Source organism: Anomaloglossus baeobatrachus, chromosome 4 (assembly GCF_048569485.1).
Source record: "Anomaloglossus baeobatrachus isolate aAnoBae1 chromosome 4, aAnoBae1.hap1, whole genome shotgun sequence".
In the NCBI taxonomy this organism is placed as follows: Eukaryota; Metazoa; Chordata; class Amphibia; order Anura; family Aromobatidae; genus Anomaloglossus; species Anomaloglossus baeobatrachus.
This window is the reverse complement of record NC_134356.1, coordinates 636,256,491-636,281,014: the sequence shown is the minus strand read 5'-3', so window position 1 is coordinate 636,281,014 and position 24,524 is coordinate 636,256,491. Positions and strand designations below refer to the sequence as shown.

General features: G+C 46.3%; 1 protein-coding gene across 1 annotated transcript; it reads right to left on the bottom strand.

Moving 5' to 3' along the window:
* Positions 1-317: 317 nt before the first annotated feature.
* LOC142302726 (protein kinase C delta type-like) lies at positions 318-6,338 on the bottom strand. Its single transcript, XM_075343841.1, has 10 exons — positions 6,137-6,338; positions 5,512-5,600; positions 5,191-5,361; positions 3,650-3,741; positions 3,458-3,520; positions 3,166-3,304; positions 2,864-3,055; positions 2,625-2,753; positions 2,344-2,531; positions 318-584 (listed from the first exon to the last, which is right to left on the bottom strand). The coding sequence occupies exons 1-10, from the start codon at positions 6,336-6,338 to the stop codon at positions 518-520; spliced, it is 1,332 nt and encodes a 443-aa protein (XP_075199956.1). The 3' UTR covers positions 318-517.
* Between the last annotated feature and the right edge of the window lie 18,186 nt (positions 6,339-24,524).

Genomic DNA, 24,524 nt, shown 5'->3' with positions numbered 1-24,524 from the left:
GGGTGGAATGTAAAATACTTATCCATGAAGATACAAAATAAATCTACTACTACTACTAGCACATGATGATGAATGGTTTTGTTTATTGCTGGTAAATATCTTTTAAAAATCTTAGGTTCCTCTCTGCCACTAGTCGTGTGAGCTCCACCAAGGGCAAAAGGACTATAAGTTGCCATTTTCTTGTTGTATTTATCCATCGGCACTCAGGAGAGGAAAAACCCCTGTGGGGAAACCTCTAGGGAACCATGGCCTACGGATAAGTGCCCTTCCCTGGGGGCACAAGGCAACATGTTGTCTTGTAGTGCTGGTCCATGGTCATATTATTGACTCCTGGTAGGATTTTCATGGTCTTCTTCAGCTTCTTCTTGTATTTGGACCCTGCAGATGCAGCATTAACCCTTAGCCCTGATTATGGCAGGGCGTAGGAGTGGCTATGGCTACACTGCAGGTCACGACCCTCAGGATACTCCTAGTGCTGGTGGAATAGGAACCGGTGAACAGCATTTCTCATAGCTGTTCACTTCCAGGATTTTATCCTCCTCCAGATCCTGTGGAAGGCGTCCCTCACAATACTGCCAAATGTCCTGCCGGGAGAGAGAATAGGTTAGAAATAATTGTTCTATGCCAATAAGATACAGTCATGGCCAAAAGTTTTGAGAATGCTACAAATATTAATTTTTACAAAGTCTACTGCTTAAGTTTTTCTAATGGCAATTTGCATATACTCCAGAATGTCATAAAGAGTGATCAGCTTAACAGCAATTACTTGCAAAGTCAATATTGGCTAAGAAAATGAACTTTAACCCCCAAAACACATTTGAACATCATTGCATTGCTGCCTTAAAAGGAGCAGCTAACATTGTTTTAGTGATTGTTCCATTAACACAGGTGTGGGTGTTGATGAGGACAGGGCTGGCGATCAATCAGTCATGATTAAGTAAGAATGACACCACTGGACACTTTAAAAGGAGGCTGGTGCTTGGTATCATTGTTTCTCTTCAGTTAACCATGGTTATCTCAAAAGAAACACGTGCAGCCATCATTGCTCTGCACAAAAATGGCCTAACAGGGAAGAGTATCGCAGCTACAAAGATTGCACCTCAGTCAACAATCTATCGCATCATCAAGAACTTCAAGGAGAGAGCTTCCATTGTTGCCAAAAAGGCTCCAGGGCGCCGAAGAAGGACCAGCAAACGCCAGCACCGTATCTTAAAACTGTTTCAGCTGCGGGATCGGACTACCAGCAGTGCCGAGCTAGCTCAGCAATGGCAGCAGGCTGGTGTGAGGGCTTCTGCACGCACTGTGAGGCGGAGACTCTTTGAGCAAGGCCTGGTTTCAAGGAGGGCAGCAAAGAAGCCACTTCTCTCCAGAAAAAACATCAGGGACCGATTGATATTCTGCAAAAGGTACAGGGAGTGGACTGCTGAGGACTGGGGTAAAGTCATTTTCTCAGATGAATCCCCTTTTCGATTGTTTGGGACATCTGGAAAACAGCTTATTAGGAGAAGAGGTGAGCTATACCACCAGTCTTGTCTCATGCCAACTGTTAAGCATCCTGAAACCATTCATGTGTGGGGTTGCTTCTCAGCCAAGGGAATCGGCTCACTCAGTCTTGCCTAAAAACACAGCCATGAATAAAGAATGGTCCCAGATTGTCCTCCAAGAGCAACTTCTCCCAACTGTCCACGAGCAGTATGGCGCCCAACAATGCCTTTTCCAGCATGATGGAGCACCTTGCCATAAAGCAAAGGTGATCACTAAATGGCTCATGGAACAAAACATAGAGATTTTGGGTCCATGGCCTGGAAACTCCCCAGATCTTAATCCCATTGAAAACTTGTGGGCAATCGTCAAGAGACAGGTGGACAAACAAAAACCAACAAATTCTGGCAAAATGCAAGCATTGCTTATGCAAGAATGGACAGCTATCAGTCAGGATTTGATCCAGAAGTTGATTGAGAGCATGCCAGGGAGAATTGCAGAGGTCCTGAAGAAGAAGGGTCAACACTGCAAATATTGACTTGCTGCATTAACTCATTCTAACTGTCAATATAACCTTTTGGTCCTCATAATATGATTGCAATTATATTTCTGTATGTGATGTAAACATCAGACAAACACAATTAAAAACCAGAGGGCAACAGATCATGTGAAAATATAATTTTGGTGTCATTCTCAAAACTTTTGGCCATGACTGTAGATAAATTGGGACTGTCCTGAAGGGATAACATGTAAGTGGCAGTCAGTAAGAGGCTTCCACACTACACTCTGCTGACAGATTCATAAAATAAGAGATGGGCCTTAAAACGTCCCCTTCTCCCCGTCCCATTTATACTGACTCACCTGCGATGGGGTTTTACAGGTCTTCGATTAGATATTACAGGTTTTGGTATTGATTTTATGACCTTCCATCCGTCATTGGCAAACGTGAATCCACAGAACAGTTTTTGATCTGTTTCGGCTATTGGTGGATGAAAGGCTTCAGTGTAGGATACGACGTCTTTCATTGTATCAGATGTCATCACTGGTGGCTGCGGGGAGAAGATACAAGAGTGAGAGCGTTCATAAAAAAGAAACAACAGAAATGTACTGCTGCCACCATCTTTTCTGGGTCATATACTTACAGGGGATAGCTGGAATGGAGGACATGCTCTGGCTTCCTCTATATCTGTCCAATTGATCTCCTTAAAGAATGGATGATCTCTGATGTTGTCCACAAATTTCTGCCGACTCTCTGGTGACTTATCCAAGAGCTGGGAAAATACAATAAAGATGATTATTCAGTCTCCAGTCGTCCTCCATTTTCATTGTTTATTTAATTACATATATCTGCTGTATTACTGAGATGTGTCTTTATACTCACCCCCTCAATGATGGCTTTGAGTTGGGGATCAAATCCTTTTGGAAAGATAGGATCATCATTGATTATTACCTCAATGATGGTCTCAACAAATTTTCCTTCATAGAATGGATACCTGCCAGTAGCCATCTGGTATATCACCACACCAGCAGAGAACCAGTCCACTGCCGTGTTGTAGGGCTCCTCTTGAAGAATCTGTGAAGACATGAAAAAGACAATAAGAACATTGTCCAGCCAGCAGAAGACATGGAGATGTCAAGCCTTGTACACAGTGATCACTCAGGGACATGTTGATGATTCCTCACCTCAGGAGCCATGTAGATAAGGCTTCCGATACAATCTGAAGTCTTTGTATCGCCAAAGATGTTCATCACTGCAAGACCGAAATCAGCAATCTTCAAGTGACCGGTGCTGTCCAGTAAAATGTTCTCCGGTTTTATGTCCCTGGAAAGAGTTTAAAAAATGCAATAATGTAATTATTATATTATCCCGGCTGATGACGTATTATGGCATGAGATATCAAATGTCTACAGGGGGCATGAGGATGAGTGTATGAGTTCTATCAGGTCTACACAGAGGAAGACGTGCTGCACCTACCTGTGTATGATGCCTCTAGAGTGGAGAAACTGCAGCCCACAAATCAGCTCAGCTGCAATAAATCTAATAAGAAAAAAAACAACAGAAAACCATCAACATCCAACCAACTGTACTAAGAAACTAATAATGAAGTAAAGCCAGATGAGCCTGACAACCATTATCTTCACCTAATATATCCATGTTACGTCTTACCTGGTGACTGCAATGGGAAATGGGGCATTGGTTGACATGATGCCTCGAAGGTCTCCTCCACTGAGATATTCCATGACATAGAATAAGTAGTCCTGTGATAAAACAGAGGAGATAATAGGTGTTACTGGAATAGTCTAGATATGAGCTAGTGGTGGTAATGTTATAATACATGTAATACTATGATAGTGGCCTAGAAGAACATTGCACACAGATGATTATATAGACAGGCATTCATTTAATATATGAAGCTGAATGTGTGTGTATGTGTCTTTATGTCCGGGATTGGCATCTGCACCGTCGCAGCTACAGCCACAAAATTTTGCACACTCACACGTCTGGACCCCGAGAGCAATATATCGAATAGACCTGGCTCACTGAATATAATAGGGTGTTCTGGAGAAAATAATCAGCTGAAATCCAAAACGAATCTCCGGCACTCCAATGGAAGAATAAGAACAAAGTCTGGGTTTCTTTGGTGTTTTTTATTGTGAAAAAATAAATGCAAGAAGTCTGTCTCTATCTCAACGTTTCGGTCACAATGGGACCTTTTTCGAGAGTATTATCAGACTATCTGGAGTGGATGTGATGTAGAGCAGGATTAAGCAGGCTAGAGATACAAAGAGCAACTGACATCCGAAAAAGGTCCTATTGTGACCGAAACGTTGACATAGAGACAGACTTCTTGCATTTTTTCACAATAAAAAACACCAAAGAAACCCAGACTTTGTTCTTATTCTTCCATTGGAGTGCCGGAGATTCGTTTTGGACCCCGAGAGCGTCATAGGCTATGTTGTGAGGCGAAATTTTAACCCAGCGCATTCCAATTTACTAATCAATTTTGCCCCTATCTACATAATGGGGAAAAAGTGAAACGAAAAGTGTATCTGCACCGTCGCATTTACAATCACAAACTTTTGCACAGACACCCCATGTGACCCAGGGAACGTCGTAGACTATATTTTGATAGGAAAATTTAACCCCGCACTTTACAGTTACTCTCCAAAAAACATGCTTTCATTAAAGTAAATGGAGCCTGGAACTACAGGTTATTAATAGGAGCTGTGAGTGGTTGCTATAGGAACCAAAGACATTCATCGTATAAGAAGCTCATATGTGAGGTAATAAGATGTCGGTGGGGAGACGGATAGAGAGAGACAGACAGAGACAGACAGAGAGACAGACAGGGAAAGAGACAGAAACAGACAGGGAAAGAGACAGACGGGGAAAGAGACAGAAACAGACAGGGAAAGAGACAGATCTGGAAAGAGACAGACGGAGCACATTACTTGGTCAATTTAGTTAAATCTATGTGGAATATCTGTGGTGTTGAAATATATGTTGTGAAATGCTTCTATTACCTTACTTTTTGCCTTTTAATAATTACATTTATATCTATTTGTTTTGTGGTTTTTGTGTGCAGAATACATTTTTGTTAATACATTCTATTTTGTTAACAGCAGTTATTAACCCGGGCGAAGCCGGGTAGTACAGCTAGTATACTATATAGAAGACCCAGAGCTGTTAGATCTTCAGCCTCTTACCTGGGACTGGAAGGTGGAAAAAGCCCGAGTAATTAATGGACTCTTCCTAGTCATCTCCAGGACCTGTCGCTCTATCAGGACATCGTCTCTTAAGTTCTCAAGTAGGAACCTCTTTTTCACCATCTTCACTGCCACTTGTTGTTGGGAGGCCTGATGTGTGGCCAATATGACCTGAAGGATACAGAACATTAGAACTAGTGGAAAGGCCCATCCAGCCATGAGACGTGACGTTAAGATATGAAGCAGTGATGTTCCTAGAGTCATATTACTGCTCCACATCATACACATGAAGTAGACGTCACCACAATTCCTAATACTTACTTTACCAAATCCACCCTTTCCAAGGATTTTATGGAAGGTGAAGCTCTCCAGTCCAGTCACAATGATGGGGGATTCACCTGGTGTTGTACCTGATGGAGAGAGTAGAAATAAGATTTATTATTCCAATATAATGCTAATGTGGCCTTCTATAGCAATTACAACATGGGGTAGAACAATATTAGGGGGTATCAAAGAAAAATGGCACAACAATCATAATAGGTGGGGTATTCTAAAGGTTCACAATCCCATCAAGTACTACATTGGGAGCTATGGGCTATTGGTATCTTAGATATGCACTCACCTGACAGCTGCACAGTGTTAGCTTTGGAGGACACGCTGGATCCATCATCAGCTTTGTCCCCCAGCGCTTCTCCCCTTTTCCTCTTATTCGTGATATTCTCCTGTATCGGGCTTCGAGATCTTTTTGAAGCCTTGAGAATACTTTGGTTGGTGCCATCTTTCTCACTCTCCGGTGTTTCTATTCTTTTTTTTGGCACCTCATCTATGGTCTCTCTCTTTCTCAAATTCTCCATATTCAGCACAGGTTCAGCTTTGGGGGACCCGCTGGATCCATCATCAGCTTTGTGCCCCATCGCTTCTCCCCTTTTCCTCTTGCTCACGATACTCTCCTGTATCGGGCATCCAGGTCTTTTTAAAGCCTTGACAAGGATTTTTTTGGTGCCATCTTTTTCACCCTCTGATGTTTCTCTTCTTGTATTTGGCACCTCGTCTCTTCTCTCTTTCTCGCTCTTTCTCACACTCTCCATATTCAGCTCAGGTTCAGCTTTGGGGGACCCGCTGGATCCATCATCAGCTTTATACCCCATCACTTTTGCCCTTTTCCTCTTGCTCACGATACTCTCCTGTATCGGGCTTCTAGGTCTTTTTAAAGCCTTGATAAGGCTTTGGTTGGTGCCATCTCTTCTCCTTTTATTTGGCAGCTCATCTCTTCTCTCTCTCTCTTTCTCTTTCTCAAACTCTCCATATTCAGCTCCATAGATGAAATTCTGGGCTGAAGAAGGTCCTGTCCACCTCTAGAGCGCTCCCGGATAGCGTCTGGAACTGCTCTTCTAACAGGCCTTCTATTATTCGGTCTTATATTTTTTATAACACCAAAATTTGCTAAGCGCAAGTAAAAATCGCCTTCACCCACTAAGTGATGAACACAAATGGACGATAATCGGGCTGCAGCGACATTCTGATGATTGTTCCATGACATCACAAAGGGCTTAGTGACATCATCACATTCTAAAGGTCACATGACAGGACCAAAGCCAAAGGTCAAGTGACATCACAGAGAGATCAGTGACATCGTCTGTCACTGCAGGTGAACTTGCAGTAGAATATTTGTGTCTGCCTGTAGCTTCTCCCTCTCTCCATAGAACTATATGTGCACTAACTGTCATCTACTAACTCAGTAATGGCAAAATCTGTACACACTGGACTCAAAGTCATCAAGGAGTTTTTGCCAGCGTTTTGATGTAAACATTTTTAAAATATCACAAATCTTTTATGCAACTCTTAGTCGCTCAAATGTTTTATGATGGCAGAATGGTGCAAGCTCATGGCTGCCAGACAAATTCATCCAATTGAATCCAATGGGGCTCAAAATCGCTTGACAATCTGTTTGGCGAACTGCTTGGCGAACATCGGGAAGATCGGCGAACTGAACTTTGAAAGGTTCGCTCATCTCTAGCTGTAACTTGTCGGATTGCTTGATTAAAAGAAGGCCAAATGTGTTATGGCATAGAGAAAGAAAAAAATACTCAACTCGTCCGAGATTAGGGTTTTTTTTAAAGAAAAACATTGAAAAAAAAAATTAAAATGCCAACCTGAATACTGCGTTGTATTACTTCATAATATGGTGCCCATAAGATTCTATGAAAAGATGCTGTTTTTTGTTTTACTCCCAGATAATTGCTTTTGGGAGAGGATATATTGCCCAGGGCTGGATTATAGAAAGGGCATACGGGGCATCAATTAGGCTTCTTCCAATGACTATGGACTGGTAAAATCACAACTGGATCATGAGAACTGGTAGTCTGATAGGTGCAAATTAGTCTCCAATTCCAGTGTTACAATGATGATGAGTGTCATTGTGCCCATCTGTTTGTTGTCTCCAAGGGATCCATGGATTTTATTATTGATCTGCCTTCGTTTTCGGGAAGGACTGTGGTTTTGGTAGTTGTGGATAGTTTCAGTAAGATGACGTATTTCATCCCGTTGCCAGCACCTCCAAATGCCAAAACTCTGGCTCAGGTGTTCATCAATGAGATTGTGAAGCTTCACGGGGTTCCTTCTGATGTGGTCTCAGATCGGGGAACCCAGATTTTTTTCCAAATTTTGGAAAGCCTTTAGTGGTCGACTTGGGGTGCGGTTGTCTTTCTCTTCTGCTTTCCTTCCTCAGTCGAATAGGTGGACCGAGCACATAAATCAAAATTTGGAAACTTAACACAGGTGTTTTGTCTCCAAGAACCAGGAGGATTGGGAATCTTATTTACTACTGGCCAAATTTAAATCATCACCAGGAGTCTACTGGCAAGTCATCATTCTTTGATGCATACGGTTTTCATCCGCAATTTGGTACCTTTAGTGGTAGGGGTGCTTCGGGAGTTCCTGAGGAGGAGCGTTTTGCCTCATCGCTCTTTTCTGTATGGCAAGGGTTGAGTAATTTGAAGCTCATGGGAGACAGATACAAATGTATGGCTGATAAAAACACGCTTGCCAGGTCCGGACCTAAGTGTAAATGACTGTCTGCTACCAGGAACATAAAGTTGAAGATTCCTTCCTGGAAGCTGGGGCCTAGGTTTATCGGTCCCTATAAAATAACCGTCGTCATTAAAGGGAACCTATCAGGTGCAATATGCACCCAAAACCCTGAGCTGTTCTGTTTGCATATTGCTAATCCCTGTCTAACTGTCCCTGTGTCTAGTAGCAATATCAGCAGAAGGATCGGCACTCACAAAACAATTCTTTATAGTTGCAGAATTTATTCCATATCTTTGAATCCATTTTCATTCTATTTTCTTTCAAAAATGCAATGCAAGATGTCGCACGTTTCGGTGTAGAGTTGCAGACCTTTTTCAAATCATATACATATATGGATTTCGTGCACCACAGCTGACACGTGTCCACCTAGTCTTGTGTATAATATTGTATCTAGTAGCATAGATAAAGGGATCTTTAGAAAAAGTAGTTTTGAAGATCTTTTATCATATGCTAATGAGGCCAACGACTAGTCGTGATGGCGTTAGTTCCCCTTCTTAGTCGGCCCCCTTTGCATGGTAGCACACCTCTTTGGGAGTACTAACATACACCTAAATGCATGCATTTACTTCTCCCAGCGAAGTCTATGAGATTTCTATTTTGCTGTTTACACAGTGCATCCTTTTTTGGCAGCATTTTGGCTGCATTTTTCAAGACATACATGTCAATCAACAGTTTTGTTCACCTTTGAAAAGACGGACACTGCAGATCAGAGGTCGAACTGAGTCCAGAGTAAGGCTGTGTACGCACGTTGCGTTTTTGTCATGCGTTTCCGCAGCGTTTTGAGCTGCAGCGTTTTAATGAAAAATTGCATGCATTTTGATTTCCAGGCAAAGTCTATGGGAAATAGGGCTTTCTTGTGCGCACGATGCTTGTAAAAACGCTGCGTTTTTGGTGACAAAAATTTGTCAAAATCTCAGCGTTTGAAGAAGCAGCATGTCAATTGTTTTTGCCATTTTGGCAGCGTTTTGGTAACATTGAAGTCAATGAGAATTATCTAAACGCATCCTTCAAGAAATGTCTAGCGTTTTACATGCTTTTTTGATGCTGAACCCATGCTTTTTTGTCAAAATCAAAGCATGCATTTTTGGCATTATAGTGAGGTCAAGAGGTTTACATTTGCCCTCACATCCATTTCAACTTTAAAAAAAAAAGGAGTCAAACAATACTTTTACTTAATTATGAACATAATAAATCACATTAATAATTTTCTGTAAATTATCATTATAGTGTATGAATTAAAAAAATTTTAATTTTCAATTTTTTTCCTACTGTATGAATGTTCAAACTTTAGTTGTGTCTTTGTATTGAAAACGCATCTCAATTTAAGCACTGAAAATGCATGTAAAACGCGGTTAAAACGCTATAAAAACGCTTGCGTATTTCCTGCATTTATGTGGTCAAAACCAAATTTGACAATGACAAATTCTGCCAGAGGATGCGTTCATTTCTGCAGGTTACCCAACGCAACGTGCGCACATGTCCTAACTCTGCTCCCTCATTAGTGAATGGATCCCTTGGGGGTTTCACCTGAAATTCAGAGATGTAGATAGAAACCCCAATGTAAGAGCTTAGCAAAGAGCACAGGATAAATGTGGACTGATCCAAATGTTCTGTACCCATGTCATTACGGAATAGCATTCAACTCAACCCACAAAAAAAAAAAAAAGTCCTCACTCAGGTCCATTATCTGTTAACGAAAATATAGGGGGATTCCATGTTAGCACAAAGGTTCTAGAAAAACGCTATGGCTACTCCAGCAAAATCTGCGCACGAAAATCCAAATGCCCGCCTCCCTTTAGAGCCCCACAGTGTGCCTAAACTATAGTTAACGCCCCCATACTTGGCATTATTATACTGAGGCGAGCCCACTTAATTTACAGGGTGCAGGTTTCCAGAAGCATGAGCTGGGCACAATGTATGGGCACTACAATTTACTGGGCACAATAAGGGCTTATTTTAATTCTGCAACATTAATTGTGTTTGCCTCCATGAATGTTTTCCAGAGACTAAATTGTCACTACACCTGTAGATGAACTCCCCGAGTGGTGTAATTTCCAAAATTCGGTTACTTGGGGTATTTCTTCTGTTTAGGCACTTAGGGGTCTGCAAATGGAGTCCACAAACTATTCTAGGATAATCTGTGGGCGTACATTCCAGGATTGGCATACATCTGGGGACGGGCACGCCCTGGGAAAGGAGTACATCTGGGGACGGGCACGCCCTGGGACAGGAGTGCATCTGGGGACGGGCACGCCCTGAGACAGGAGTGCATCTGGGGACGGGCACGCTCTGGGACAGGAGTGCATCTAGGGACAGGCACGCTCTGGGACAGGAGTACATCTGGGGACGGACACGCCCTGGGACAGGAGTGCATCTGGAGACGGGCACACTCTGGCACAGGAGTGCATCTGGGGACGGGCACGCCCTGGGACAGGAGTGCATCTGGGGACGGGCACGCCCTGGGACAGGAGTGCATCTGGGGACGGGCACGCCCTGGGACAGGAGTGCATCTGGGGACGGGCACGCCCTGGGACAGGAGTACATCTGGGGACGGGCACGCCCTGGGACAGGAGTGCATCTGGGGACGGGCACGCCCTGGGACAGGAGTGCATCTGGGGACGGGCACGCCCTGGGACAGGAGTGCATCTGGGGACGGGCACGCCCTGGGACAAGAGTGCATCTGGGGACGGGCAAGCTCTGGGACAGGAGTACATCTGGGGACGGGCACGCTCTGGCACAGGAGTGCATCTGGGGACGGGCACGCCCTGGGACAGGAGTGCATCTGGGGACGGGCACGCCCTGGGACAAGAGTACATCTGGGGACGGGCACGCTCTGGGTCAGGAGTGCATCTGGGGACGGGCACGCCCTGAGACAGGAGTACATCTGGGGACGGGCACTCTCTGGCACAGGAGTACATCTGGGGACGGGCACGCCCTGGGACAGGAGTACATCTGGGGACGGGCACGCCCTGGGACAGGAGTGCATCTGGGGACGGGCACGCCCTGGGACAGGAGTGCATCTGGGGATGGGCACGCTCTGGGACAGGAGTACATCTGGGGACGGGCACGCACTGGGACAGGAGTGCATCTGGGGACGGGCACAATCTGGCACAGGAGTACATCTGGGGACGGGCACTCCCTGGGACAGGAGTACATCTGGAGACAGGTACACTTTGTGCCCATTAAAATACGCATTGCTTGCACATAGTTGATGTAAATACCTTAGCTATATAACTATTTTCAATTTATTTAAGCAATAATCAAACTGAAAGTAATGTGCACGGAATCTGGCACCCCTGTGCGTGGCTACCTGTGCCTTACACATAAAGCAGCTTATATGCACAGGTACATGGCACAACATGTGGTGCAACACACTGCTACCTCCCCCCAAAAACAACAAAAAAAACAAAAACTGGCCCCCAAATGTGTGACCAGGTCCCACAGAGAGGTTTCTGTAGGTCTCTGACCTGACAGTCTCTGTCCGCTACAGCCCCAGCTCCGCCTGCCCCTCCGCCTCAGTGCATCTGTTATTTTGTTAGTGGCCCCACCCCCTCCACGTGGCTAGGAGCCGATTGGCTGTAAGGATCTTCTCTCCGGTTGGCTACGCCTGGTGTCAATCACGGTCGGTGTCCACAGCACGAGGCACAGGGTAGTCATGCTGTAGTCACGGCGGTTGCTATGATGAGGGTGTAGTCTCGGTTCGAGGGCAGTGCACACACATAGGTTCGCACTTTACGGCAGAGAATGATCTAGGCAACATGCATTTATTTACACTTTTTTTTTCAGAATGGAAAAATCCAGCAAAAGTCATTTGTTTTGTTTTTTCCACCTTTTTTGACTTCAATGTGAAACTTTGTGCAGAGTCCATAAGGAATCGGTAAGAAACAGTGACGGCATTGATTTATTTTCTTATTTATCACCTCATCGGATGAAAGCTTGTATAAATAGCAATGTGGTTTTCCCATTGACAACAATAGGAAGCTTTCGAGACTACGCAGGTCTCTTCATCAGGCTCAGCATAAGGCTACATTCACACGACCGTCCCGTTTTTGCGGGCAGCAAAAAACAGTCCTGTTTTTTCACGGATGCTATGCATCCGTTCTTTTCCGTATACGGGCGGACCGCAAAAAAACAGAGGCAGCTAGATTAGATAAATGGATTAATATAGATAGAGGGATAGATAGACAGGCAGAAGGATAAATAGGGAGATGGATGAATGAATGAATGGAGGGGTAGCTAGAGAGAAAGATAGAAGAGAAAGACATATAATGTCCCACTCTCCAGCATTTTGTCATCTTGCACCATTTAGTGACTTTCATGTGGCCCTAAAGGGTTCTTAGCCTTGTATTTAGCCAAAATAAATAAATTAAAAAAAAAATGACGTGGGGTCCCTCCTATCTTTTGTAGCCCACTAGGGTAAAGCAGACGGCTGCAGCCTGCAGACCACAGCTGGCAGCTTTACCTTGGCTGGTAATCCAAAACAGAGAGCACCCCACGCTGTTATTTTAAAATAAATAATTTAAAACAATAAATGTGGGATCCCCCCAAATTGGATCACCAGCCAAGGTAAAGCGGACAGCTGTGATCTGGTATTCTCAGACTAGGGAGGTCCACGGTTCTTAGACCCTCCCCAGCCTAAAAATAGCAGGCTGCAGCCGCCCCAGAAGTGGCTCATCCATTAGATGCGCCAATCCTGGTGCTTTGTCCCAGCTCATCCTGATGCCCTGGAACGGTGGCAAACGGGGTAATATATGGGATTGATACCAGCTGTGTAATGTCACCTGGCATCAAGCCCAGGGGTTAGTGATGTCACGGCGTCTATCAGATACCCGACATCAGAAACCCACTCAGTAATAAAAAAAAATCGACGACAAACAAATTTTTATTTGAAAAAAACCCACTCCCCAACACATTCCCTCTTTCACCAATTTATTGGAAAGGAAAATCAAATCCGGGTCCAGCGTAATCCAATAGGGGGGTCCCACAACGATCCATACTCACTGTTCCAGTCAATGAAGAGTGGAATGTTCCCCATTGACTGGGAGAGCAGTGCATTGACCTGAGCTAACATCATGAGAGCAGCCCAGGTCACTGCAGGGAATGACCAGCGCTGAGTTCAGGAGGATAGCTAGTTACATTACCTGTGGTGATGATCTCCACTGGATTCCTGACGTCAGCGCTGGTCAATGACTTCTATGCCGCCGCGTTCTCACATCACCTCTCGCGAGTGGCCCATTACATCACCGCTAGTCACAGTCTCAGGCCGCTCGCGAGAGGTGATGTGAGAATGTGGCGGGCATAGAAAACAGTAACAAGCGCTGACGTCAGGAGTGCAGCGGACTTCATCACCGCAGGTAATGAACTTTACTAACCTCCTGCCGGCAACGCTCATCATCGCTGCGGCTGCTCGCGGTCTGGTGCGGGAGCAGGACACAGACTGCAGGGGCACCCGACGGAGGTCACACGGAAGTGCTTCCATGTGGCTTCCGGGGATTTTGCGGATCCTTTGATTTGTATTGAGTCACGGTCCGTTATTACGGAACACAATAGGACATATTCCATAATAACGGAACAGACATACGGCATCCAATCTGTTTTTTTGTAGGATCGGATGCACACGGAAGTGCTACAGTGTGACATCCGATCCTACACAAAAGACATTGAAAAGATGCTCCTGTCAGTAGGTCTGCAAAAAAACAGGAACTGAACAGGACAGACGGAACGGTCGTTTGAATGAGCCCTTATTCTGACAGTATTTGGGTATGTTCACCAAAAAAAGCATAAATAACCACCAGATTTTTACATATTTTATGTATTTTTTATGAAACTTTTTTTTCCTGCTCTTATAAATCAGTAGCCAAATTTGGAGCTGTTTTTCAGGCAAAACCACCCCAAAAATTGATACGTTGCTTCTGTTGATCTTGATAAAAAACGTTATTCAAAATTCTGCTTCAAAATCCACATCAAAAATAGCTTCAAATACTGCGGATTTTTTAGCAGAATTTTGACTAATGTATCTGAAATTCTTTAGGATTTTTATTTAATCCAATCTCTCTGACCACTGAATGACTATGTCTTTTTCAGTCTGATTACTCCCAAAGTTGCTTTTTCCTGAAGTGACTGTGAAAAAAAACCTTTGGCCATCAGATTTAAAGACATCATGTGCACAAAGCGAATAATCGAAAACTCCAAGTTTTTGCGCACTTTTGAGTTATTGGAGGAGGATTTGAAGAGTTTCTGCTCCAAAAACGCTTCAGAAAGACATACAGTTGAGCTCAAAAGTTTACATACCCCAGATTTCTTTGTCGCTCCATTGGGAGACCCAGACAATTGGGTGTATAGCTTCTGCCTCCGGAGGCCACACAAAGTATTACACTTTAAAAAGTGTAACCCCTCCCCTCTGCCTATACACCCTCCCGTGCATCACGGGCTCCTCAGTTTTATGCTTTGTGTGGATGGAGGCACACATCCACTCATGCATTCTCATTTTAGTTATATCGGTTGGAAGAAAAGTGGGCCCCTACGGGGCCCCCGGCATGTTCCCTTCTCACCCCACTACGTCGGCGGTGCTGTTAAGGTTGAGGTACCCATTGTGGGTACAAAGGCCGGAGCCTCATGCCGTCTCCTTCACCATCCCTTAGCGGCTCTGGGAGAAGTGGGATCCTGACCGGTCATCCATTCACTGGGACCGGGCTCCCTCCGCAGCCCCTGTGGGAATCTGTCGGACAGGAGTTTATTTATCCTCAGGGACCGGGCCCTGCAACACTAAGGTACTCTGTATCCCCATGGGGGATGTGCATGGAACGCCTTCATCCCGGACGCTGCAGCAGCTGCTCTTTTGTGACGGCCGGCGGACTTCCGCGCCGACCGCGCCTGTTTGTCGGCCGCGGTCTTAAATTTAGTCCCCGGCTTCAATTGCGGCCTAGTAGCAAAACTCCCGCCCCCGGGCCTGTCTATCAGGGGTAAGGGCGAGACTGCCGACCTGACGTCGGATGTGAGGGCCGGAGCATCTTGTATGTTTCCTCCCCCCTCACTGATCACTGTGGGGACTCCAGATTCCCGCACTTTTCTAGACGCCGCCCACGGCCCCACTCCTCCCCAGAGAGCTCCGGCAGCCATTTCTTTGGCATTCTGCCTGTGGAGGATTTCCTGGAAAGAGCTCTGCAACGCTGGGAGACCTAAGGCAGGGAATCTGGAGGACACACACTCCGCTTTTTAGCGGTCGGTAAGCCACACTGGTCACCCGGTGCTGGTCCCCTCAGGGTGCCGGAATAGATACTATATATATATATATTTCTGTTCGGTCGGGCTGTATACACTCCCCATATACCCTCAGTGATCACTCTCCTAGGAGACAACAGCATGTCGTCCACAAGGAGCAAAGGTGCCAAGGCACAGGGTTATTTTGCGACCTGTACCTCTTGTGCGGCTAAGTTACCTGCGGGTTCCACCTACCCTCACTGTGAGCAATGCTCAACCCCTGTTTTGCTTGCTCAGCCGGAGCCTCGTTCACTAGTGGGCCCCTCGGCTCAGGTAGAACCCCTTGCTCTCCCTGTCCAGGCGGCAGGGACAGAGTTTGCAGTTTTTGCTGAAAAACTCTCTGAGTCACTCTCACAATCCATGGCTCAGGCTATGGACAAATGGTCTGCCAAGCTGCTTGAAGCTTTGCAGTCCAGACCGGTCCTTACACAGGCCCCGGGCCCTGTTGGATCTTCACCTCCAGGCCCCTCTCTGTCCGCGCCGCAGCACGTTCCCAGGGGGGGCCCTAGGTCTCACGTGGAGGACTCCGGTCCGGACCGCAGTCCCAGACCGGCTAAGCGGGCCCGCTGGGAATCTTGCCCGACTTCTTCACGCTGCTCGGGTTCCCAGCTTGAGGACTCTCTGGAGGACGAGGCGGACGTCGCAGCTCAGGGCACTGACCCTGACGTTGCTCTCAATCTTGACACACCTGAAGGGGACGCCATAGTAAATTACCTTATCTCGTCCATCAACCAGGTGTTAGATATCTCTCCCCCGCCGCCACCTGTAGAGGAGTCAACTTCTCAGCAGGAGAAACACCAGTTTCGGTTCCCTAAACGCACACGGAGTGCGTTTTTCGATCACTCTAACTTCAGAGATGCTGTCCAGAAGCCCAGAGCGGTTCCGGACAAGCGCTTTACTAAGCGCCTTACAGACACACGTTACCCCTTCCCCTCTGACGTTGTTAAGGGTTGGGCTCAATGTCCCAAGGTGGATCCCACAGTCTCTAGATTGGCGGCTAGATCTGTGGTATCGGTTGCAGATGGCTCATCGCTTAAGGATGCCACTGACAGGCAGATAGAGCTCCTGGTGAAATCCATCTATGAAGCCACGGGCGCGTCTTTTGCCCCGGCTTTTGCAGCCGTGTGGGCACTCCAAGCTATTTCAGCTTGTCTGGCTGAGATTAATGCGGTCACACGTAATTCTGCTCCGCAGGTTGCGTCTTTGACTTCTCAGGCGTCAGCTTTTTCTTCCTACGCCATGAACGCAGTTCTAGACTCTGCTAGCCGTACAGCGGTGGCATCCGCTAACTCTGTGGCAGTCCGCAGGGCCATGTGGCTGCGCGAATGGAAGGCAGACTCGGCTTCCAAGAGGTTCTTAACCGGTTTGCTGTTTGCTGGCGACCGCTTGTTTGGTGAACGATTGGATGAGATTATTAAGGAATCCAAGGGAAAGGACTCCTCCTTACCCCAGTCCAAACCAAAGAGACCTCAGCAACGGAAAATACAATCGAGGTTTCGGTCCTTTCGTCCCTCCGCCAAGCCCCAATCCTCTTCGTCCAGCAGGCCGGAGAAAGGCCAGAGGAACTCTTATGCGTGGCGGTCCAAGTCACGCCCCCAAAAGGCCGCAGGAGGCACTGCTTCCAAGGCGGCCTCCTCATGACTCTCGGCATCCCCGAACCGCATCCTCGGTTGGTGGCAGGCTCTCCCGCTTTTGCGACGCCTGGTGGCCACATGTTCAAGACCGATGGGTGAGAGACATTCTGTCTCACGGTTACAGGATAGAGTTCAGCTCTCGTCCCCCGACTCGTTTCTTCAGAACATCTCCGCCCCCCGAGCGAGCCGATGCACTTTTTCAGGCGGTGAACGCTCTGAAGACAGAAGGAGTTGTGATCCCTGTTCCCCTCCAGGAACATGGTCGCGGCTTTTACTCCAACTTGTTTGTGGTGCCAAAGAAGGACGGCTCGTTCCGTCCCGTTCTGGACCTCAAACTGCTCAACAGAGCGGCCACTCCAGTGGGACATTCTCCGCAAATGGGACAGGAGGTCGACTTCACTCGACAGGAACGTCTCCCTTTCCCTTGCAACCAAGACGTCACTTCAGTGGTGGCTCCTTCCCAACTCTCTGTCGCAGGGAAAATCCTTCCTACCCCCCACCTGGGCTGTGGTCACCACGGACGCGAGCCTGTCAGGGTGGGGGGCGGTTTTTCTCCACCACAGGGCTCAGGGAACCTGGACTCCGATAGAGTCTTCACTTCAGATCAATATTCTGGAGATAAGGACAGTGTATCTAGCCCTATTGGCTTTCCATCGGTGGCTGGAGGGCAGGCAGATCCGGATCCAGTCGGACAACGCCACTGCCGTCGCATACATCAACCACCAAGGCGGCACTCGCAGTCGTCAAGCCTTCCAGGAAGTCCGACGGATTCTGCAGTGGGTGGAAGCCACAGCTTCCACCATCTCCGCAGTTCACATCCCGGGCGTAGAAAACTGGGAAGCAGATTTTCTCAGTCGACAGGGCATGGACGCGGGGGAATGGTCTCTTCACCCAGACGTGTTTCGAGAGATCTGTCGCCGCTGGGGAACGCCGGACGTCGATCTCATGGCGTCACGGCACAACAACAAAGTCCCGGCATTCATGGCCCGGTCTCAGGATCACAGAGCTCTGGCGGCGGACGCATTAGTTCAGGATTGGTCGCAGTTTCGACTGCCCTATGTATTTCCTCCTCTGGCGATGCTGCCCAGAGTGCTGCGCAAAATCAGGTCCGACTGTCGTCGCGCCATTCTCGTCGCCCCAGATTGGCCGAGGCGGTCGTGGTACCCGGATCTGTGGCATCTCACGGTGGGTCAACCGTGGGCGCTCCCAGACCGCCCAGACTTGCTGTCTCAAGGGCCGTTTTTCCATCTGAATTCTGCGGCCCTCAACCTGACTGTGTGGCCATTGAGTCCTGGCTCCTAGCGCAAGGGACAAGTGTCGGCGCTATCCGTATTTTTTCAAAAGCGCCTAGCCAGGCTTCCGCAGGTCCGCACGTTCCTGCAGGGAGTTTGCCACATAGTCCCACCTTACAAGCGTCCGCTGGAACCCTGGGATCTTAACAGGGTGCTATTGGCTCTTCAGAAACCACCTTTCGAGCCGCTGCGGGATGTCTCTTTATCACGTCTTTCGCAGAAGGTGGCATTTCTAGTGGCAGTTACATCGCTCCGTAGAGTATCGGAGCTGGCAGCGCTGTCATGCAAAGCCCCCTTCCTGGTTTTTCACCAGGATAAGGTGGTTCTGCGTCCGGTCCCGGAATTTCTCCCTAAGGTGGTATCCCCTTTTCATCTCAATCAGGATATCTCCTTACCTTCATTTTGCCCTCATCCAGTTCACCAATGTGAAAAGGATTTGCACTCGTTAGATCTGGTGAGAGCACTCCGACTCTACGTATCTCGCACGGCGCCCCTGCGCCGTTCAGATGCGCTCTTTGTCCTTGTCGCTGGCCAGCGTAACGGTTCGCAGGCTTCCAAGTCAACCTTGGCTCGGTGGATCAAGGAACCGATTCTTGAAGCCTACCGTTCTTCTGGGCTTCCGCTTCCTTTGGGGCTGAAAGCCCATTCTACCAGAGCCGTGGGTGCGTCTTGGGCATTGCGGCACCGGGCTACGGCTCAGCAGGTGTGTCAGGCAGCTACCTGGTCTAGTCTGCACACTTTCACGAAACACTATCAGGTGCATACCTATGCTTCGGCAGACGCCAGTCTAGGTAGGCGAGTCCTTCAGGCGGCGGTTGCCCACCTGTAAGAGGGGGTCGTTTTCGGCTCTTTTTTATCGAGGTATTCTTTTACCCACCCAGGGACTGCTTTTGGACGTCCCAATTGTCTGGGTCTCCCAATGGAGCGACAAAGAAGAAGGGAATTTTGTTTACTTACTGTAAATTCCTTTTCTTCTAGCTCCTATTGGGAGACCCAGCACCCGCCCCTGTTCCCTTCGGGCTGTTTGTTCTTTTGTGTACACATGTTGTTCATGTTGAATCGTTTCTTTTGGTTCATGGTTTTCAGTTCTCCGAACATCCTTCGGATTGAATTTACCTTAGACCAATTTATAAGTTTCCTCCTTCCTGCTTTTGCACCAAAACTGAGGAGCCCGTGATGCACGGGAGGGTGTATAGGCAGAGGGGAGGGGTTACACTTTTTAAAGTGTAATACTTTGTGTGGCCTCCGGAGGCAGAAGCTATACACCCAATTGTCTGGGTCTCCCAATAGGAGCTAGAAGAAAAGGAATTTACGGTAAGTAAACAAAATTCCCTTCTTTTGCTTTCTTGGCCTTTTTTTTCCAGAGAATATGAATGATAGCACAAAATGGTTTTTTCCACTCATGGTTCGTGTTTGGGTGAAGCCATTTATTGAAAAACTAGGGTTTTTTTTCTTTTTAAATCATAATGACAACCAAAAACATCCAAATGACCCTGATCAAAAGTTCTCATACCCCAGGTTTTTTTGTTGTTGTTTTTTTAAACCATCTTTATTGAAAATGCATTGTTATACATGTACAATGTGTAAAATCAAATGCTATTTCAAATATATCAAGTACAGCTGCAATTATGCAGATTTCAAGACAGTATTTTCTTAACTAACCTAACAAATCTAGAACTCCCACAAACTCTCTACCCCCCCCCCCCCTTTCCCCTGTCCCCAGGCACAAGACATAGGTGTGGTACCTGCAATTAATTGTCCTATACCACATCTAGGCCATCCAAAAATGTCCATGTATAAAAGATAACTGGGTCTGGATCCGTCCCAGCGAGCAAACCCAGAACTCCAAGGATTTGAGGAAATTATTTGTGCCTGAGGAAGAGGAACCCGCCCATCCCAGCAGTAACAGCAAATATAGAAAATATATCATTACAATATTATTTCTCGACCAGAGAACCCTCCATTAAAATATTGGTGTTCTCAATGAAACAACAGAAGAGAGAGAAAAAAAAGGGACGTTGAGAAAGCACCCCTATGGAAAAAGTCAAGCTAGTATCACAACTATCAGTGTTTTATAAACTGAAAAGAGGGCTGTGGAGTCAGTAAGGCTACTTTCACACATCAGGTTTTTTCCATCAGGCACAATCCGTAAAAAAAGGGTAAAACGGATCCGGTACCGCATCCGTTTTATCCCCATAGATTTGCATTGTTACCAGAATGTGCCTGATGGCTTTGCGTTGCATCTAGTTTTTTCCGGATACGGCAAAATTAATTAAAGCGGCGGCCGGAGGCAATGTATCTTGTAACGTTTTTTGTCCGGCAAAAAAAACGCATCTCGCCGGATACGGCGTGTTTTACAATGGAAGCCTATGGACGCCGGATCCGGCGCAATGCGGCAAAAAACGGATGCGGCTGCCGGATCCGTTTTTGTAAACTGAGCATGCTCCAATGTTTTGAAAAACCGGATCCAGCAACAAAAAACAACGGACAAAACGGATGCAAAATGGATCCACCGGATCCGTTTTTTTACGCATCCGGCATAACGGATCCGTTAAAAAACAGATCCGGTGGATACGGTTTTTACATTTTTTGCCGGATCCGTTGGATCAGGAAAAAAAAAGGATTGTGCCTAAATGCAGAAAACTGATGTGTGAAAGTAGCCTTAGCCAAACCTTCGACTCCGACTCCTCAATTTCCCTTGCTCCGACTCCAACTCCTACATATATTGCTTATAGTTAGGTGAAAAATTTAATGTAGTACATGAACATGTGTATGTGAACATCAGACATTTAATAATTTTTATGATACAATAATCAAGATATTTGGATAGAACATAAAATATATTTAATGGAATACAACTTTAGAACACAAAAAACTGTAATAAATTGTAAATATGTAATACACTATGTAATATACAGTAGATTACATATATGTCTTGTGTGTGTGTGTGTGTGTATATATATATATATATATATATTGTATTACATATTTACAATTTATTAGTTTTTTGTGTTCTAAAGTTGTATTCCAATAAATTTATTTTATGTTCTATCCAAATATCTTGATTATTGTATCATAAAAATGATTAAATGTCTGATGTTCACATTGTACTGCAGTAAATTTTTCACTTAAATATAAGCAATATACTAAATGTTATTATTTAGTATGTTTTTGTTGAAAACTGTTTTTTAGCCACTTACATAGTGCATTACATAGTGTTATATATCCAGAATATATTGTGTGTTATATATAACACTATCCAATACACTATGTAAGTGGCAAAAAACAGTTTTCAACAAAAACATACTAAATAACATTTGTGCAGTCCATGAATTTGTTGTAAGAAATAGAATTGCTTCCATGATATCCTCCTTCGCAGATGACCTCAAATCTGACCGAATAATGTTAAGGCTAGAGAACAACCTCTCTACAGTAACTTGGGTTGGAGGCAAAGCCGTAACCACATGGGCGACATCTCTAACAATTTCCGGGTATAAAGGAATTGCCTCATGCACAATCAGTTTTGATGAATGGTTGAATTCTTCTATTTCTTTGAGAGCAAGTGAAAAATTTTACTGAAATCTTGTCAATCTGCTGCTATAGGAGACGGAGTGAAATATTTTTCCTTGCGGCAACGCTTTGCCTGCTCCATGTCATCCAAATACTTGTCAAAGTTAAACTCCTCATCTGATGAGGATGAAGATATGGCAGCAGTAGCACTGTCAGGCCCCAAGTCCTCTTGCGCCTGGCAGTCCTGTAGCCGCTCATCCTAACTGCTACCTCACTCAAAGCTTCTTTTCCTTTAGTAAGCTGTTGATCATCAAGCAGTATACGATCACTTGGGTCCACATAAACAGCTGCCAGAAGAAGTTTATTTTCCAATAGCTGTGTCTCTCTCAGTTTCATTGAAGCAGAAATGCCATCTGCGATTAAACCTCCTCTTTGGGACAGGCAAAATAGCAAGTTCTTCCACTCCCTTATGAAAATGCCAGGAGTTATATCCTCAGCTTGTAATTTTTTAGTCACGGTAAATGGGTGATTAAGCAATTCCTTCAATTCAGCCACCTGTGTCCATTGACCTTCATTTAATGTTACTTGAGGGTTCACCATATCTATAAGAAACTATTTTAGTTCAAGCAATCGCTCAGTCATTAAATAAGTGCTGCCTCACCGAGTGGCTTGATCAACAATTGCCCCTTTACCAGCACGTCTCTTCAAGATGGAATCAATATTAGGGGTTCTGGCGGCAATAACCAATTTCCTCACTTTTCCAATTAGATTTCTAGCATTTCACACATCCGGCTTTTCGCCGGTTTCACGGATGCGGCGCACGCCAGTGCAGTACGATACAGTACAGTGGCAGCGCCGCAACTTCCGGGTCACTTGCTCCAGTCACATGACAGCATGTGACCGGCGTTTGTCGCGCTGCCACTGTACTGGAGTGCGCTGCATCCGCCAAACCGGCGAAAAGTCGGATGTGTGAAACCGGGGTCCCTCTTGCATACTATAGGGGGCTTTACACGGTGTGATATCGCTAATTATCGTCGGGGTCACGGTGTTTGTGACGCACATCCGGCGTCGTTAGCGACATCGCAGCGTGTGACACCTCTGAGCGACCTAAAACGATCGCAAAAGAGACAAAAATCGTTGGTTTTGGAGAGGTCGTCCAAAAACCAGATATCATTGTCTGCTTAGTAGCGATGTTGTTCCTCGTTCCTGCGGCAGCACACATCATTATGTGTGACACCGCAGGAGCGAGGAACATCTCCTTACCTGCGTCCACCGGCAATGAGGAAGGAAGGAGGTGGGCGGCATTTTCCAGCCGCTCTTCTCCCCCGCTCCTCTGCTATTGGACGGCTGCCGTGTGACGTCGCTATGACGCCACACGAACCGCCCCCTTAGAAAGGAGGCGGATCGCCGGCCAGAGCGACGTCGCTGACCAGGTATGTGCGTGTGACACTGCCGTGGCAATAATGTTTGCTACGGCAGCGATCACACAGTATCGCACACACGACGGGGGCGGGTGCTATCGCGCGCAACATCTTTAGCCATTGCTAGCGATGTTGCAGCGTGTAATGCACCCTTATCTCTTATTGCCAGCTGCAGCGTGTGCACAACACAGCGCATGTGATGAATATGAAAGTGTTTTGAAGCAGCTTCAACAAGATCATCTAATCCTAAAGTATCATTTGGCTGTTCTTCTGTTGTAATATCTGTTTGTTCCTCAGTTACATGAACAACACTGTGGCTCCATCTCACACATACTGAATCCTAAATTTTCTTCTAGCTGTTGCTCATTACTCTCATTCATCAGTTTAATTGTACTGAACAAGTTTGAAGCAGTGTCCGTTACAATAGCAAGAACCTGTTCTTTTTTGAGTTGGTAATCATGCAGAACTTTTTCCACTAAGGGTACCATCACATTTTAGCGACGCTCCAGCGATCCCACCAGCGATATGACCTGGTCAGGATCGCTGGTGCGTCGCTACATGGTCTCACCAGCAACCAGTGACCAGCCCCCAGCCAGCAGCAACGTGTGGAAGCGATGCTGCACTTGGTAACTAAGGTAAATATCGGGTAACCAAGGGCTTGGTTACCCGATATTTACCTTTGTTACCAGCGCACACCGCTTAGCGCTGGCTCCCTGCACTCCTAGCCACAGTACACATCGGGTTAATAAGCAAACCGCTGTGCTTATTTACCCGATGTGTACTCCGGCTACGTGTGCAGGGAGCTGTCACTGGCAGCGTGAGAGCGGCGGACGCTAGTAACTAATGTAAATATCAGGTAACCAAGAAAGGGCTTCCCTTGGATACCCGATATTTACCTTAGTTACAGCTTACCGCAGGCTGCCAGACGCCGGCTCCCTGCTCCCTACACATTCAGATCGTTGCTCTCTCACTGTCACACACAGCGATGTGTGCTTCACAGCGGGAGAACATCGACCAAAAAATGAACCAGCACTGTGTGTAACGAGCGGCGACCTCACAGCAGGGGCCAGATCGCTGCTCAGTGTCACACACAGCGAGATCGCTAATGAGGTCACTGCTGCGTGACA